Source organism: Prosopis cineraria, unplaced genomic scaffold (genome assembly GCF_029017545.1).
Source record: "Prosopis cineraria cultivar Desert tree isolate PC_DT_omini unplaced genomic scaffold, ASM2901754v1 PC9, whole genome shotgun sequence".
Lineage (NCBI taxonomy): Eukaryota > Viridiplantae > Streptophyta > Magnoliopsida > Fabales > Fabaceae > Prosopis > Prosopis cineraria.
The window spans coordinates 18,672,323-18,688,492 of record NW_026555340.1 but is presented as its reverse complement, the minus strand read 5'-3'; the positions used below and the strand labels follow the sequence as shown (position 1 = coordinate 18,688,492).

Here is a 16,170-nt window from a genome sequence, read left to right as displayed (position 1 = left end):
GATGTTCTAACAATGTCGAGAGAGAAATTTCTCCATCTTTTAGATAACCAGGACGTATTAAACTCATAATCATTGTCGGTTAAAAAGAAGGGGGGGGGACAGGGAAAAGAACTCATAATTAGTCATGGAAAATCCCTGTAATGATTTTAATATTGGATCTTATACATGTCATAGCTCTAAATTGAATTTCTCCAGATTCTGAATCTTTTCTCTCATGATAACTTGCTCTAGTATTATCGAATGATAAAGTCTTATATAAGAATCTACATCTCATTAGAACACCTTGTTGATGATCCTTTACTCTGAAAACATCTAAGCTTATCACAGTAATTCAAAGAATATATTTAAATTACAAGGGGAACTTACACGGTTGAGTTGTTATGTCTTTTGACATGAAGCTGAACAAGCAGCATATAACTACGTTTATTAACAATTACTTAATGAATTAACAAAGCATGAAAATACTAACAAAGCATGTCACTCTAGAACTCCTGAAACAGCAGCAGATGATGACCTTGAATACCGTTCAATCAATGACAATACCTTAGCAGCTTTTCTTCTGAGATGGCCATCTCCATAAATATTCATCCCCGTCAAACCAACCAGACGTGATCTAGCTGTTACGCCGTAGGATTCCACCATTTCCTTTGATACAAAGACCTTCTCTAAGAGTCCTAGAGCCTCAGCCTTCAGAGAATCAGACCCCCATGTCAGAATATCTAGAAGCGGTTTTATAGCGTTCCATTCGTGCAAAACACGTGCTCCCCTTTGAGGATAATCTTCTAAAACCAATGTTGAAAGTGTCTGTATTGCTTCATAAGCAGTTACATCAACCTCCCCACATAAGAGATTCACCAAACCAGGTAAAGCTTTTGCTTCCAAGAGACAAAATGTGTTGCTCACACTGCATACACTACTATGTGCTGGGCACAAAGGAACTCTTGATGATCTAAAACACCAGCAGCCTGTTGATTCGGCAGAAACTGTGAGCATTGGAGTGCTCAAAGAAAGATCTCCAATGAAGGCTGCAGCTCTAGCCTTAGCTGTTATTGAACCAGTGGAGAGAAAATTCACAAGCAGAGGATATATTCCACGTTTAACCAAATCGCGTTGTGACTCGATGTTTGTAGGATCTGTGAACCTGAAGAGTGCACTGAGAGCATTTTCTTTTGCTTCCATTATTCCAGTTTTCAAAATGCATATGATTGCATCAAGGCCACCCAATTCAATCAGCTTCATAGTGAGCTCTTTTTCGGATTTCGGTAGGTTTGCTAGTAAACCAGCAGCAGCCATCTGTACTTCATTATCATCAGTCTCTAGAAATCCCACCAAAGCCTCCAGCCTCCTTGGCCTGAAGAGGTATTCAACCACTCCTTCTGGCTCATGTTGAGAGAAAAGAAAGAGAAGGTTTATGGCAGTCTGTCTGATTTCTGAATCAGAGTCATCAAGAAGGGGAAGGATTAGAGACACACCACTGGCAGCTAGGACAGCTTTCTTGACTAAACCAGTCTCAAACTTGCAAATTCCAAGAAGTGCACGTAAAGAAGGCTTGCGGATATTGTGGGCTAAGTTGGGACTCTGCTGAAGGGCAAGTAATTTGGTGATAATGGAATCTAGCTCAAGTTGTTTCCCTTCTTTATCAACAAAGTAATCAATTCCATCATCATCAGCAGAAAGCTTCTCCAGGATTTCAGAGCATTTTATGGTAATGAGAGTTCGCATAGAAGGAGAGAACATCTGTTCTAGAATAATAGGAACTCCTCCCAGTGAAGCTATAATACTTTTATTGGCACGAGAACCTGATAGTTTAACCAGTGCAGATAATGAGACTTCTTTTAATTCAATATTGCCAGACAGCATTTCGAGCAAAGGAGGTATAACTCCTTCACCAAGGAGGTTCAAATTTAAATTGCTCAGCTCCATATTGACAATGGTTTTAGCCATTGATATTCTTGAAGATTCTACGCCTGAGAAGACAGACAGGGAAATAACTTGAATCAATCAACTAGCACAGATACTTTAAGGAGCTGAGTAAAACAACAAATGGAAAAATAATCAAAAGAGATGACAAATACTGTCCAAATTGGACTCTGAGCTTGCGAAGAAGAATCATGACTCGAGTTCAAAAATACAGGTCAATCCTTTAATTTTAGATTTAGTTAGTATTCTTTTTCCGTGGCCAAAGAAAATCCTAGAGGTAAGATTAAATGATAAATGATATTAAAATTTTCTGAAGAAATCCTTCATTACACATCTTGCATAGTCAGGTGAGAGAGTCTACAAAAATTCATCAAAGTGGAGAAGTCAATGAAGCCCACCACCTACAATACCCACTTCAATGGGTTTTCCTTGGTTTATATGTACCAAACAATCTCTTACCTTGAACCATACGATCAACAAGCGGTTTATACCAGCCAAACTTGGCAGCACTAGAAATGTTGGCCTCATCTATGTCGAAAAGCTCCATCAGAATCTTTTCTGCAATCTCAGCTGACTCCTCGTCTGGACCCTTCCGAAGGTTAACAAGGAATGAAATTGCACTGTGATGCTGAGAGAGTTTTCTACAGAAAGACACATTCCAACCAGCTCGACCTTCCATTAACTCATGCAGCAAATCAATGGCAGCTTTTGAAATTCTTGAGTCGCTTCCCAAACAGCAAATAATGTGATCCCATCCTTGAGACTCTGATACTTTTTCCTATATGATTGTACGCGGATGAAAATTTTAGAACTCTGACAATCATTATAGGAACAGCAATAAAGAACTCAGGAGCAGATATATCCCAAAGGTAAAAGTGTCTCACTAGCCATATGAATGAAAGTACCTTCATCTAAAAAATGGTAGTGTGAATGCAATGATCCATGATGTGAGATGCGTAGATAATCAGTACAATGTTGAAGAAATTATTCAAACATACAGTGCACCAAATTTTTAAATCATAAATTATAAATTCTCAAGGCAAAGTGGTTAATTAAACCAAGCCAAATAACTGTGTAACGATATTCCTAGTTCAAATGAATATCAAGTTTGCTTACCTTGTTTCTCATATGCCCTTCTACTGCATAATTCAAAGTATTCAAAATATTGATCTTTACATCTCCATTATCAGTGCTCCCAAGGATGGAGATGATCATGTCTGTGAGCCCTCCTATAGAAATCCAGTCCTTGTTTATAGAATTCTCTCTTATGAGATCCTGCACTTGGTTCAAGGATTCTTCCACAGATAAGTTACCACTTGATAAAAGGTTTTCTCTGATGGACCTAATTGTAAGGCAGTAATTAAGTTCTCTCCATTCCTCTATGGATTGTCTAAGAGGAACATTAGATCTCAACTTAGTATCTTCAAGGATTTCTTTAGTTTCTGGGTCAGTCCTCATGCCACTGTCAAACCAAGACTCAATGGCATATCTCTCACAAGTGGTACCCGTACAAAGGCTTACTGGATCTACCATAACAGTCCCAGTTATACAACAAAGGAAAGAATTAAGCGGCTCTATATATTTTTCCCTTGAATTGTACCTCTCTATCACCTGAAGTCTTTCATAGTATTGTTTCTTAACTTCTTCATAATCTCTTGCAGCATCAGCTCGGGACAGTAACTCAATGACCTGCTCCAAGAAGAAGACCTCAGCTCTTTCTTTCCTGTCCGCAGCTTCTTCTTTTTCTTTCCTAATGCTGGCCAACTCTTTGCTTATCTCTGAGGGCTCGACTGGCACGCCAACCGCCCTTGCAATTTCTTCAAGCATGTCATTTGCAAAAGCCTGGTCTTGTTTCTGCTCCCTAAGGCCCTGGTCCAACCTCTCCACTATTTGAATCTGAGATTGTGATGCCTCGAACTCTACCCTTTGCATTTCATTTTGCAATCTATCAACCTGATCAGAAATTCGCGATAAGACTTCAGTATTTGCAAGTGATAGCACAGACAAGGACTTTCCAATGCTTCTTGTGACCTCTTCAACTTCATCAACTATGTGCCTGCACTTAAACAGCAAGTAAAAACGACCCCGGTTCCTGTACTTCTCAACCACTTTATTTGCCCTCTTCACATCTTCTTCCAGAGACTCCAGAGCAATTCTTGCAGCTTGAGACTCATTCAATTCTTGAAGCTGTAATTCCTTTAGCACCGGTTCAATATCGTACAAGTGTTGTGAAAGAACCTTAAAAATTTCTTTTTCAATAAGAACTTCAGATGCTGCGTTAGCTGTTTTCAAAATCTGATTGGTAAGCACAGCCAGAATTGTGCCTACTGGTATGAGTTCCAATCCTACCATTGTTAAATGTCTATTCTGAATCTTCTCTACTTGAACCGCCTAAACCGGACCCTATTAATTTATGGGAAGCTGAAACTATAAATCTGCCAGGTGTATCTCTTTCTAGCTGCAACAAAATATTTCCATATTAGTCCTCTTTTAAATAATGCAGCAACTCACTAAACTGTTTTACTGGAAGATGAAAAGGTTAAGGACTGAACCTTTGTTTGGAAAAATGGAATACATCATTTTCTTTTCTTTTTGAAATTTTTTGAACAGAGAGTAGGGTGAAGGAACATCATCAGTTAAACAAAGAAGACCAATCTTTATGCCACAAAGATCAGGCTAAACACATGTAACATACATAGTTTTATGACTTCGACTACTAGCTTTGATGTTTAGGTTACTTAATGCAGCAAGCAGCTTGAAAAGATTATTCAAGTAGCAATGACAATAGCTTTAATTCTTAGTAACGCTAACAACAGATGATAAACTGTAAGTCACAAGCATCAATTTGCTTTAGTTGTTTCTCTTTTCACATAATATTAACTTATATATATAGATTCTCACTTTTGAAGTATATGAGAAAACAGGAAAAAAGAAAACGGAAAAAACAGAAAATACAAGGTACAGGAGTAAAACTGGGGAAGAAAAAACTACATACAATTAGGAAGATCAAAGAAGAAACATTATAAAAACAACCTTCAAATTGGAATGCGAAGTCTGAGAACTAGAGCAATTAAATACAACAATTTTGTTTAAGCAGAAACTCTTCCAATCTCAGGGAAAAAAAAAACCAGAGAGAGAGAGAGTGAAAGAGAGAACAATTAAGTCTCAACGTTGATTATTTTCTGGGTTCTCTGAAGTTCTTATAGATTAGGGAAAGCAATGAAAGAGAACCGTAAATTTCACGTCTCTAATATCGAAAAATTTCAATTCCAAGACGTATAATAGAAGGCTATTGTCCATTCAAAGTCTCTGTTAAACAAGCTTACCTCAATCTCCGTCTCAGAAGCAGCAATTTAGTGACGTGTAAAGCGAGAAGCAGATTAGAAGACTGAAAGTAAGAGAGACGTATTGGATGAGAAGAGTCAAGGTTTTTCTAGGAAAATTCCAGGAAAGACGCACTACCAAAGAGAGAGTCCAACATTCCAGTTTTCAACAGACGCGGTTTGGTGAGGCCCCAACGAAAATTGCAGTGTTCCACTCCGCACATTCATTCGTTGTTTGTCTGGAAAAAGATGAAAATTTTCTAGGAAAGTGAAATGTAGGAGAGGCCAATCAGTGACAGTGAAGCAGACTTTTTTTTTTCCCACTGAAGCTGGTTTGATTTCTGCATTTTTGCTGTACGTTTGCCGATTGGAGTTGACAGACAGTTAATTTGTCATGTTCGGTTGACCGTTTTTCCTGCGCGAAAAATTTTCTCAAAGCGAACGTCATGTGATCATGTCATGTCCCTAATTATATTTTCTAGATAAGATGTTTGGTAAAGTATTGATTATATTTTTTAAATATTTTTATTTAAATTTACTAATCATAGGAGGAAATGCAATGTAAATTTGATAATTTTTTTGAATAGAAGTAAAATTACAAGTTTATTCTATTTTTTAGATAAAGTTAGTGATTTAATCAACTTTCATTGGTTATAGTACTAAACATGAATGATTTATTAATTTATTTATTAAGATATTTTTGAAAAAAAATAATTAATTACAAAAATCTAAAAATCCTTAGAGCTTATTTGATTCTATATTTTATTTTTATGTTTTTAAAACAATTTTATAAAATATTTTTTTAGAATAAGTTTTTTTAAAGAAATAAAAGCATAACATTTTAACCTTTTTTTCTAGTTTTATATAACAAAAAGTAACAAAACAATTCAAAGAATGCAATTTTTCATTTTTTTTTGTTTTCAAAATAAATAATAGAAAACACATTTTCAAATAGGTTTTTAAAAGAATTGGTAAAAAGAACTTTATTAGAAAGGAAATTAGTTCCAAGGATCAAATATAATATTTTATTCATTAAATAATATGTGTAAATAACCAAATTAACCCTCTCTTTAAACTAATGAAATTGAAAAAAAAATAAATAAACAAAGGCTACCTATTCACCACTTGCACTTCAAGTCAAAAACATTGTACCCTAATCAGAACCCTTGCACCTCAAGGCAGATGTAACACACCAAATTTTTTTTTTATAATTTAACTCAACCATAGTTGGGTTACAGCCACCCAACACATTTTATATCAATAAATTTAATATAAAAAATATTTTATAATTAGCTTAAACTTACACAATACAACATTTCAGATAAATTTTTACCTCCCACATGTCATTAGGCTAAATCACATTTGTCTATCCTTATACTCCCAACAAGTAAACTAAATCACATTTGTCCATCCTTATACTCCCAACAAGTAAAATAAATAATTTAGTCAATTTTCAAAATAAGCCAGTTATTTGGCCTCATAATCATGCCATTTTAACAAATCCAAAGTAAACCAAATATTAAAATTTCAGTCATCCAAAGTGTATCAAAAATATAAATAGTTTGAAAGGCATAATTACATTTATATATTTATATAATTATCAATAAACAAAAAGCTCTAATATTGACAATATAACACATTATAAATCATAAATCAAATAACCAAAAGAGACAGTGGATCTATGCCACTAAGCCTCTGGGACTCCTCCACGTGTCACTCGTGGCTTTTCTCCTAAAAATTGTTAACCACATAATAAGACTCAAAAGTTTCAGTAACCAATACCAATTTATGATAGTGTATACAAACAGTTAAGTGTGTACTTACTAAGTGAGAATTAAAAATAATATAATTTCAACAAATATAAGAAATATTACAATACACACAAACAACCATCCTTATATCCCTCCATTAACCTCGAGCCGTAGCCCTCACTCGGTGCTAAATTACTCGACTAAAGGTAGATTAGCCCGAACCCTTACAAACCACCTATTGAGCTCCAATAGGGGCGTACCATGTGGCACATAAATACAACAACAATAGCAAGTCTCCCAACACCTCCCACAATAATCAAACAAATTCATAATAATATTGCACAATTATACAATATTACAAAATTCATAATTTTCTCAATAATCATCCAATTAACATGAAGTAACACTAATCACAAATTAAAAGCATGGTTACCTTGTGGCTTTTTCAATAAATTATTCCTTACAATTTCTCTCCCACCACAATCTTCACTTTATAAATATTACTTTCAATTTTTAAAACTAATAAAATAATTCTAATAATAGAATTAAAAATGTAACATAATTCCTAATCTCAATCTTAATACAAATCTAGAGTTAATACTATTAAGTAAAATTTTTAACTCCTTTTTAATTATCAATAAACATTAATAATCTAAAAATCAACTTCTAAACTAATTTCTATTATCAAAATTTTTTTTATTTCATAAATTTGCACCTAAAATATTCAAAAATTAAAAATTAAATCTCTAGCTTAGAATCATAATTCTATAGCCATAATAATTCATTTCTCATCCTAAATAATCATCTAAATCTCAATAAATCAACATATATTTTCAGATCTAGTTTAGAATTTGATCCATAAGCCATAAATTCAAAGATCATCAACAAATTTATACTCTAAAACATTTATTATACTACTAACAATCTCAAAAACCATATTTATTCAATATAAATTCATCCCTCTTCCAAATCCTAAATTTTCTGCCACCATAAAATTAGAAACCAAAGAGGAAGGATGACTAAGAAAATTTTTTAGAACACTTACTTAGTCTTGAAAAGCTTAAAATCACACCCTAAATATCCTATTAAAAACTTTTACTTTAAAAACTCAAATCTCCCGCATCGGCGAAACTAGACTCTTTCTCAACCTCAGCTCGTGCACAGGGAATAATGAAGAAACAAAGAAAATAGGTGATTTTTTATAAAAATTCAGTGAGTCCCACATTTTTTTTATTATTTCTTCTTTCCTCTCTCTTCTTTCTTTCTTTTTTTTTATTATTATATGGTAATCATGCGCCGAAAGAGGAAGCCAACTTTCTTCTTCTTCTTTCTTTTTTTTAATACTTTTTCCCTTTTTTTATTATAATAATAATAATTTAATAATATATTTTTTTAATTAATTTTTTATTTTAATTTAGAATGATATCCTAAGTTAGATTTAATAATCATCTCCTACTAATTTGCTTACCTCTAAATATTTTTCAAAATTTCTATTAACCCAAATTAATTATTAAAATTTAAATTGGGATGTTACAGCAGAAACCTTACACCCTAATCAGGACCCTTGCACCTCAACACCTCAAGTCAGGAATTTTGCACCCCAGTCAGAATCCTTGCACCTCAAGTTAGAAACCTTGCACCCAACCCAGAAGCCTTGCAACCCCAACTAGAAGTCTTGCAACTCCCACTAAAAGCCTTGCACCTAACTTATAAGCCTTACACCCCAATCTAAAAGCATTTTACCCAAGCCAAAAGACTTACATCCAAACTTTGAAGCCTTACACCTAACCTATAAGCCTTGCATCTCAAGCCAAAAGCTTTACACATCCAGCCAAAAGTCTTGCACCTGGCTTCTGGCTTGAGGTGCAAGGCTCCTAGCTGGGGGTGCAAGGCTTTTAACTGAAGTACAAGGGTTCTAGCTTGGGTGTAAGGTTTATGGCTTAGGGTGCATGTGCTGAACAAACAGCTTTTTTTTTTCTTCAATTTCATTGGTTTAAAGAGAGGAGTCTTTTGGTCATTTGTACATATTGTTTAATGAATAAAATATTGCATTTAGTCCTTGAATTAGAACTAATTTTCTTTTCTAACAAAGTCCTTTTTGCCAATTTTCGCCATATTTTTTTATTTTATTTTTTTAGAACAAAACTATTTTGAAAATAGGTAATCAAACATGTTATTATATTTTTTAGCATCTAACCTCATAAAAATACTTTATATTTCTTAACAGATGAAATACTTATAAGTTACTACAAATATTTTTCATCATGGTAAGAAAATCTTAAAATTCATTATTTTCTTTAAAAATTTAATAAATTTTTGTTTTATTTTTATTAAATATAGATACTTAAATAATATACTTTTTCTCAATAATATTTAATAAAATTAAAATAAAAATTAAAATAAAATTTTAATAAAATAAAAAAATATTCCTAACCTATTTTGAGATTTTGTACTACTTAAATATCTCACCTACGCTGTGAACAGATTCCTCAAAAAATCAAATAGGATTTAATAAAATAATAAAGTAACAGTAAAAAAAATAATGCGTGCGTGCATGTGTGTTCTGTGACCAGAATTTACTCTGCATTTTCTTAAAGTATTCACACCTCGGTAAATCATAATAAAACACGGAGTAATTTAATTTGTTCCAGAAAAATGAATCTTTTCATTTAATTCAAACTACTTTAACAACAGCATTTCTTTATATATTTTGACTTGAAAATAATCGCTTACATTGAATGAAAAGAAGATACGACTTGACCTGACCTAATCAACAATCCTTGCGATTCTTAACTTGAAAGTTTTTTTTTCTCTAAATGATATCGTTGTAAAGGAAAATGCTAGTCGGCCGCATTTGTCTTTTCAATAGTAAATGACAATAATAGTGAATTGGATTTATGATTGCAAGTTTATAACTAATTATATCCAAACCTCGGAAATAATTAACTTTTTTCACATTAATCAAGAAATACAGTTTAGATAAATAAACATGTTTAAAATTTAGTTTTTTTTTTTCAGAATGCCCTTTTTAATTGTTTAAAATGGCGATTATATTTGATGATGTTAATTTAATGGGGTAAGAAATAATTTTTTTTAATAAATATAAGAAATAACATGTAGTTGTTCGATATATTTCGAAAAAACACTCATTTATTTTTTATAAAGAAGTGGGAAGGAGACATGTCTAACTGAACCATTCATCCAGTCACTTGATCAAAATTGGTGGAATTCCGGAGAGCTTGTCTCCCTTTTGTGGGGAGGTTCTCTCCCTTACCCCACCCACCGCAGTTCTTCCACCACCTTAGGGTATGTTTGGATTTTAATTAAAAAAAAAATAATTATTAAAATGTGATAATATTTGGATAAATTTTAAAAACGTGATTTTGTTAAATTGAGGATGTTTGGATAAAAAATTTCAAAATCAATTTTGGATAGATAATTTTACTGTTCAAAGTGACAAATCAATAATAGTCACAATTAAATTTCCAAATGAAACAAGTTTCAACTCATCCCAAATGGAGTTTTGAAAATCAAATACATTTTGAGAAAATTGGGTGTTTAGGTAAAAAATTTTAAAAGCATAGTTGTAAACCCAGACTTGATTTTAAAAGGATATCCAAACAAGCCCTTATCTTCTGCTCCATTTCATCGCTTTAGCTTGGCGTCGTCATCTCCTGCTACCTTTCTCCAGTGATTTCTTATTTCTGTTTCATCTTCCTCTGCTTCAGCTTCCTTCTTCTGTTTCATCTTCCTCAACATTTTCTTCAATTTTGTTTCCACCACCTTAGCCATGTTTCTATTGTCGCCGCCTCATCCTCATCGACATCGACAATCCCACTTTTCTTCCATGTTTCTATCAATAGGTTTTGGCTTTATGCCTTCTCGAGAGCTTCGGGTTCTCAGGTTAGTCCAAACTGAAACAGTCACGAAGCGAACAACGAAGCATCATAAGAAAGCACCATAAAAGTCCAAACAAAGAAAATCCAAGAACAATCCAACAAGTGAAAGAATTAACCAAGATCACTCTCACAACTTGGGCTGAGAAAGCAGCCCGGTGGCCCAACAAGCTTGGCGCTGTCCAAGCTGTTCGAGCCGAGCATTCCCCGACAAGGCAAGGACAGTGGGGCAGGAACATCCATAAAATAAAAATGACTTTGGTTTCTTTCCACTACACCTCTACTATAAATCTGAATCATTTAAATTAAATTTTAACAATATAAATTAATTTATACTTTTAAAGATGATCAAATTCCTGAAGGACAGTCACAGGCTTCTTAACAAAGCTGAAGCGGCAGTAACTTTCCCTCCAAAACCCCATAAGAATTCCGCTCTGCAATTCCTACAAATCAGTCCAATGGCTGCAGCAACCAATAAGAGACCATCAAAATCGGAATTTTACACACCCATCATCATCAACCTTCCATCAACATTCTTCTTCAGGTACTACTTCTGAACTGAAACACTTACACTTCATGAAGTAGAAGCATCTGTGCTACTTATAAAAACAAAGAAGCAATTGTACTAATAATACCAAACATACCAACACTGCCAAATCACGCAAGACTTAACCATAATCATCCATTTGCGTATTCTCTATCAGCATGTCAAAGTACCATTTTTCAAAGCTCGAAATGTGAAAGTGATTGTACCTCAAAGAAAGAAAGAGCATGTGTTGAAGGGATTCAGATTCTGAAACACAAATAGGAGAATCAACAGACTCAGCTGCCTTCTTGGAAACAAGGACTCTTTGGTAGAAATAGATCTGGTTAAGCATCCCCATAAGAATTGCAATATCTTGGGCAAAAATTTCAGCTTCCAAAACGTCTTCCACAACTCGGAAGGAATACCAAATAAGTGCCAGAAGTAGTAACTAAGTCCTCAGAGTTGTTTGCACTTAGAAATTGATAGAGCCCCTCATTATTTTACTAAGACTTATCAAAGGAAGTCAAAGGGGAAGAATGACTCTAGTAGAATAATGGTAACTGGTCCAGAGGTTTATCCTTCGGTCTCTAGCCGTAAGGAATAGTAGCGTGGGATCTTTGACCATAACTAAGATCTTTTGGGAGGTATGGGCTAGGGGGGAAGCCATGCTGTCCATGCTGTGGGTATATTTTATCTTTTTGCTTGTATTGTGGGGATATCCAAAAAGGGAGAGGAAGAGAAGGGAGAGGAGAGACTGGCCTCTCGAATGCCAGAAGGAGTGAACCCTCTTGTGAGGTTTGAGCTTGTAATGTTGTTACTTTTGTGATCATTCAGGGGAGATAGGGTTTTGGCCAGAATCAGAGGCAGACTTGTAACTCTGATTCGGTTTCTCTCAATTTATTAATATCAAAACCTCAGCATTTTCCCCTCATTTATTGTTATCAGTGTCTTTATTGTTGTTTCTGTGGAGATATTGGTTCGGGTCTTATTAATTGGCATCAGAGCAGTACGAATTCTGGGTAGTTAAGAGAAGTTATGGCGGAAGAAGTGCAGTATTCTGAGCGAGAAGTACAAGAGTTGAAGGAGGCAGTCGGGGTATTGAATAAGGATGTAAGTGACATCAAGGGAACCTTGAAGACTATTAGTGATACTCTGGTACAACTGGAAAAGAAGGTGGCAAGGCCACGTGAGGAAGAACAAGAAGGCACTCATCATGCAGAGTCTTCTGAGAATAATACAAGGGGTGGGACAGAGGGAGGAAGGTTTCGGAAACTGGAACTACCTGTATTCTCAGGCGAGGATCCTCTCGGGTGGCTTTTCAGAGTGGAACGGTACTTTCACGTCAACTCCATAGCTGAACATGAGAAGCTCGAAGCAGCAATAGTATGTCTGGAGGGAAAAGCAGTGAACTGGTACCAGTGGCTTGATACGCGGGTACCATTGAGTAACTGGCCAGAATTTAAAAGGGAGTTGCTGCGGCGATTCCACGCTTCACAACCCGGCGGTGAATATGAACGACTATTTATAGCTAAGCAAGAGAAGTCTGTGCTAGAATTTGTAGAGGAATTTGAACTATTATCGGCGCCATTAAAGGAAGCTTCCGAGGAGTGTTTGATCGGTGCATTCAGGTCTGGACTCAAGACAGAGGTTAGGGCTGAACTGAAGGTGACGAAGGCGGCGACTCTGCGGGAACTGATGGAAATGGCAGTATGTATTGAAGAAAGAAACCGGATGCTGGAAGACTGCAGAGACACGAGAGGAACCCGAGCTCAGCGGACCCATCTCGGATCCAAACCCGACCCGACCCAGGTCACTTATTTTCCACGCGTGACTCACGTGACTGAAGGAGGAAGGAACGCCAGTGTGGTCGCGTCTTCTTCCGCATCCAGTGCGAAGAAAAATGACATTGGAACAGAACCTTCGAAGGCTGGGAGCAGCACAAATTCTGGAACCACCGCGAGGAGAGGAGGAAATTCTCGTCGACTCCCTGATTCTGAAATTGCAAGACGCAGAGAGCTTGGGCTTTGTTTCAAATGTGGAGACAAATACAGCCCCACTCATCAATGTAAAAATAAGAACCTTCAAGTGCTGATAATGGAGTTAGGAGCCAACACAGAAGGCGAAGAAGATGATTCAGCACTCGAAAATGAAGGTGGATATTCTGAACCTACTGAGGACGGTACGCAGATGGAATTATCTCTTAATTCCATGGCTGGGTTTGGTGATAACCACACCATGAAAGTCAAGGGAAAGATTGGAGACACACAGATAATCATTCTCATTGACAGTGGTGCCACCCATAATTTCATTGCTGAAGATCTGCACAGTAAGTTAAGTCTACCCTTTGATGAAATATCTGAATACACCATTACAGTAGGGGATGGGTATGCTATAAAAGGGAAGAGGCGTTGTAAGGATCTATGTTTAAGTGTTCAGAATCTTAATATAGTCCAAACTTTCTACCCTTTTAAGCTGAGTGGAGTTGATGCAGTGCTGGGAATGGAATGGCTGAAATCCTTAGGAGATGTAAAGGTTAATTGGAACCAATTAACGATGAAAATTGGCAACAAGGATAAGAGAGTATGCTTGCAAGGGGACCCCTCCCTTACTCGAGCCCAAACCACATTCAGGTCTCTAATTCGTTCAGTAGGTAAGAAAGGAGAAGGGTTTCTAATTGAATATAGAGGGATTAGTAGCAGCACTGAAGATACAACAGTCTTGAGCCCAGAAATTCAGAATTTACTAGAAAAATTTCCTACAGTCTGCAAGGTTTTGGAAGGCCTACCCCCTCCGCGAGCACAAGACCACGCTATCATAATTAAACCAGGGGAGCAGCCACCAAATATCAGGCCTTACCGGTACCCTCATTTGCAGAAGAATGAGATAGAAAACTTGGTGACAGATATGCTGAAGTCAGGAATTATTCAACCAAGTACTAGTCCTTATTCAAGCCCGGTACTGTTAGTTAAGAAGAAAGACGGAAGTTGGAGGTTCTGTGTTGATTATAGAGCCTTAAATAAAATTACTGTTCCGGATAAGTTCCCAATCCCAGCCATTGACGAGTTGCTAGATGAATTGAAGGGAGCTACAATTTTTTCCAAACTAGATTTAAAATCTGGGTACCACCAAATACGAATCAAGGCTGGGGATGAGCCTAAAACAGCATTCCGAACACATGAGGGGCACTATGAATTTAAGGTGATGCCTTTCGGATTAACTAATGCTCCCTCCACTTTTCAATCATTGATGAATGAGGTATTTCGAGAGTACTTGCGCAAGTTTGTGTTGGTGTTTTTTGATGACATTCTCATATACAGTGATGGCCTAACCTCACATTTGAAGCATTTGGAGACTGTTTTCTCTATTTTGAAGGAAAACCAGCTGGTTATTAATTTAAAGAAATGCAGTTTTGTGCAACCAAAGATTGAATATTTAGGCCATTTAATATCAAAAGAAGGGGTGCAAGCCGATCCAAGCAAGATAGAAAGCATGGTGAATTGGCCTAAACCTAAGAATGTAAAATCATTAAGGGGATTCCTAGGGCTGACTGGATACTATCGACGATTTGTCAAGAATTATGGGAAAATCGCTAGTCCTCTTACTGAACTACTCAAGAAGGATTCTTTTAAGTGGTCCCAAGAAGCAGAAAAAGCTTTTGATCAACTCAAAACAACCATGACTACACTACCCGTGCTTGCTATGCCTGATTTTTCCATTCCTTTTGAGTTAGAAACTGATGCATCGGGAACGGGAGTAGGGGCTGTTTTGATGCAACAAGGCAGACCAGTGGCTTATTATAGTCAAAAGCTTTCAAATAGGGCTCAACAATGCTCTATCTACGAAAGGGAGCTTATGGCTATTGTAATGGCAGTCAAGAAGTGGCGACATTATCTTTGGGGGCACAAATTTACCATCCGCACTGATCAAAAGGCTCTGAAATACCTGCTGGAGCAAAGAGTAGTTGACGAGAACCAGCAAAAATGGGTCTCCAGATTGATGGGATTCAAATTCGAAATTGTGTATAAGCCCGGGAAGGAGAATAGGGCTGCTGATGCTCTGTCTAGGCAAGATGAGTCACTTGAACTAATGGGATTTTCATTATGGCAGTATGATGATGTGGAAGAATGGGAAAGAGAGGTACTAGCTGACCCGAAATTGAGCAAAATTCTGCAGCAACTCATTACCAATAAAGAGGGGGTAGAAGGTTACAGCTTGATACATGGATGTCTACACTACAAGGAGAGGTTAGTTCTACCAAGGGAGTCCACCAGAATTCCTTTGCTCCTCAAAGAATATCATGACTCCCCAATGGGGGGCCATTCGGGCTACTTACGCACCTACAAGCGGCTGTCCAATGTAGTGTATTGGGAGGGAATGAAAAGAGATGTCCAGCAATATGTGGCAAGTTGTGAGGTGTGCCAGAAGAATAAATACCAAGCTTTATCCCCGGCTGGACTGCTGCAACCATTGCCCATTCCACAAAATGTGTGGGAGGATATTAGCATGGATTTTATTACTGGACTTCCTAAATCCAAGAGGTATGACACAATACTAGTTGTGGTGGACAGACTTACTAAATATGGCCATTTTTTCCCATTATCCCACCCTTTTTCTGCCAAAGATGTTGCTGAAAGCTTTATAAGGGAGATTGTCAAGTTGCATGGGTTTCCTAAAACTATTGTTTCAGATCGGGACAGGGTTTTTATAAGCCACTTTTGGCAGGAATTGTTCAAGCAAGCCGGCACACAACTCTG

General features: G+C 36.3%; 1 protein-coding gene across 3 annotated transcripts; it reads right to left on the bottom strand.

Moving 5' to 3' along the window:
* Positions 1 to 327: 327 nt before the first annotated feature.
* LOC129320946 (U-box domain-containing protein 43-like) lies at positions 328 to 5,608 on the bottom strand. Of its 3 annotated transcripts, none has more exons than XM_054966633.1 (4): positions 5,247 to 5,608; positions 3,037 to 4,378; positions 2,380 to 2,698; positions 328 to 1,967 (listed from the first exon to the last, which is right to left on the bottom strand). In XM_054966633.1, exons 2-4 carry the CDS (start codon positions 4,270 to 4,272, stop codon positions 478 to 480), a joined length of 3,045 nt encoding a protein of 1,014 aa, XP_054822608.1. In that variant the 5' UTR covers positions 4,273 to 4,378; positions 5,247 to 5,608; the 3' UTR covers positions 328 to 477. The 3 variants fall into 3 exon arrangements, with proteins under 3 accessions (XP_054822608.1, XP_054822610.1, XP_054822609.1); XM_054966635.1 differs by lacking the exon at positions 5,247 to 5,608 and adding an exon at positions 4,916 to 5,202; XM_054966634.1 differs by lacking the exon at positions 5,247 to 5,608 and adding an exon at positions 4,954 to 5,202.
* Between the last annotated feature and the right edge of the window lie 10,562 nt (positions 5,609 to 16,170).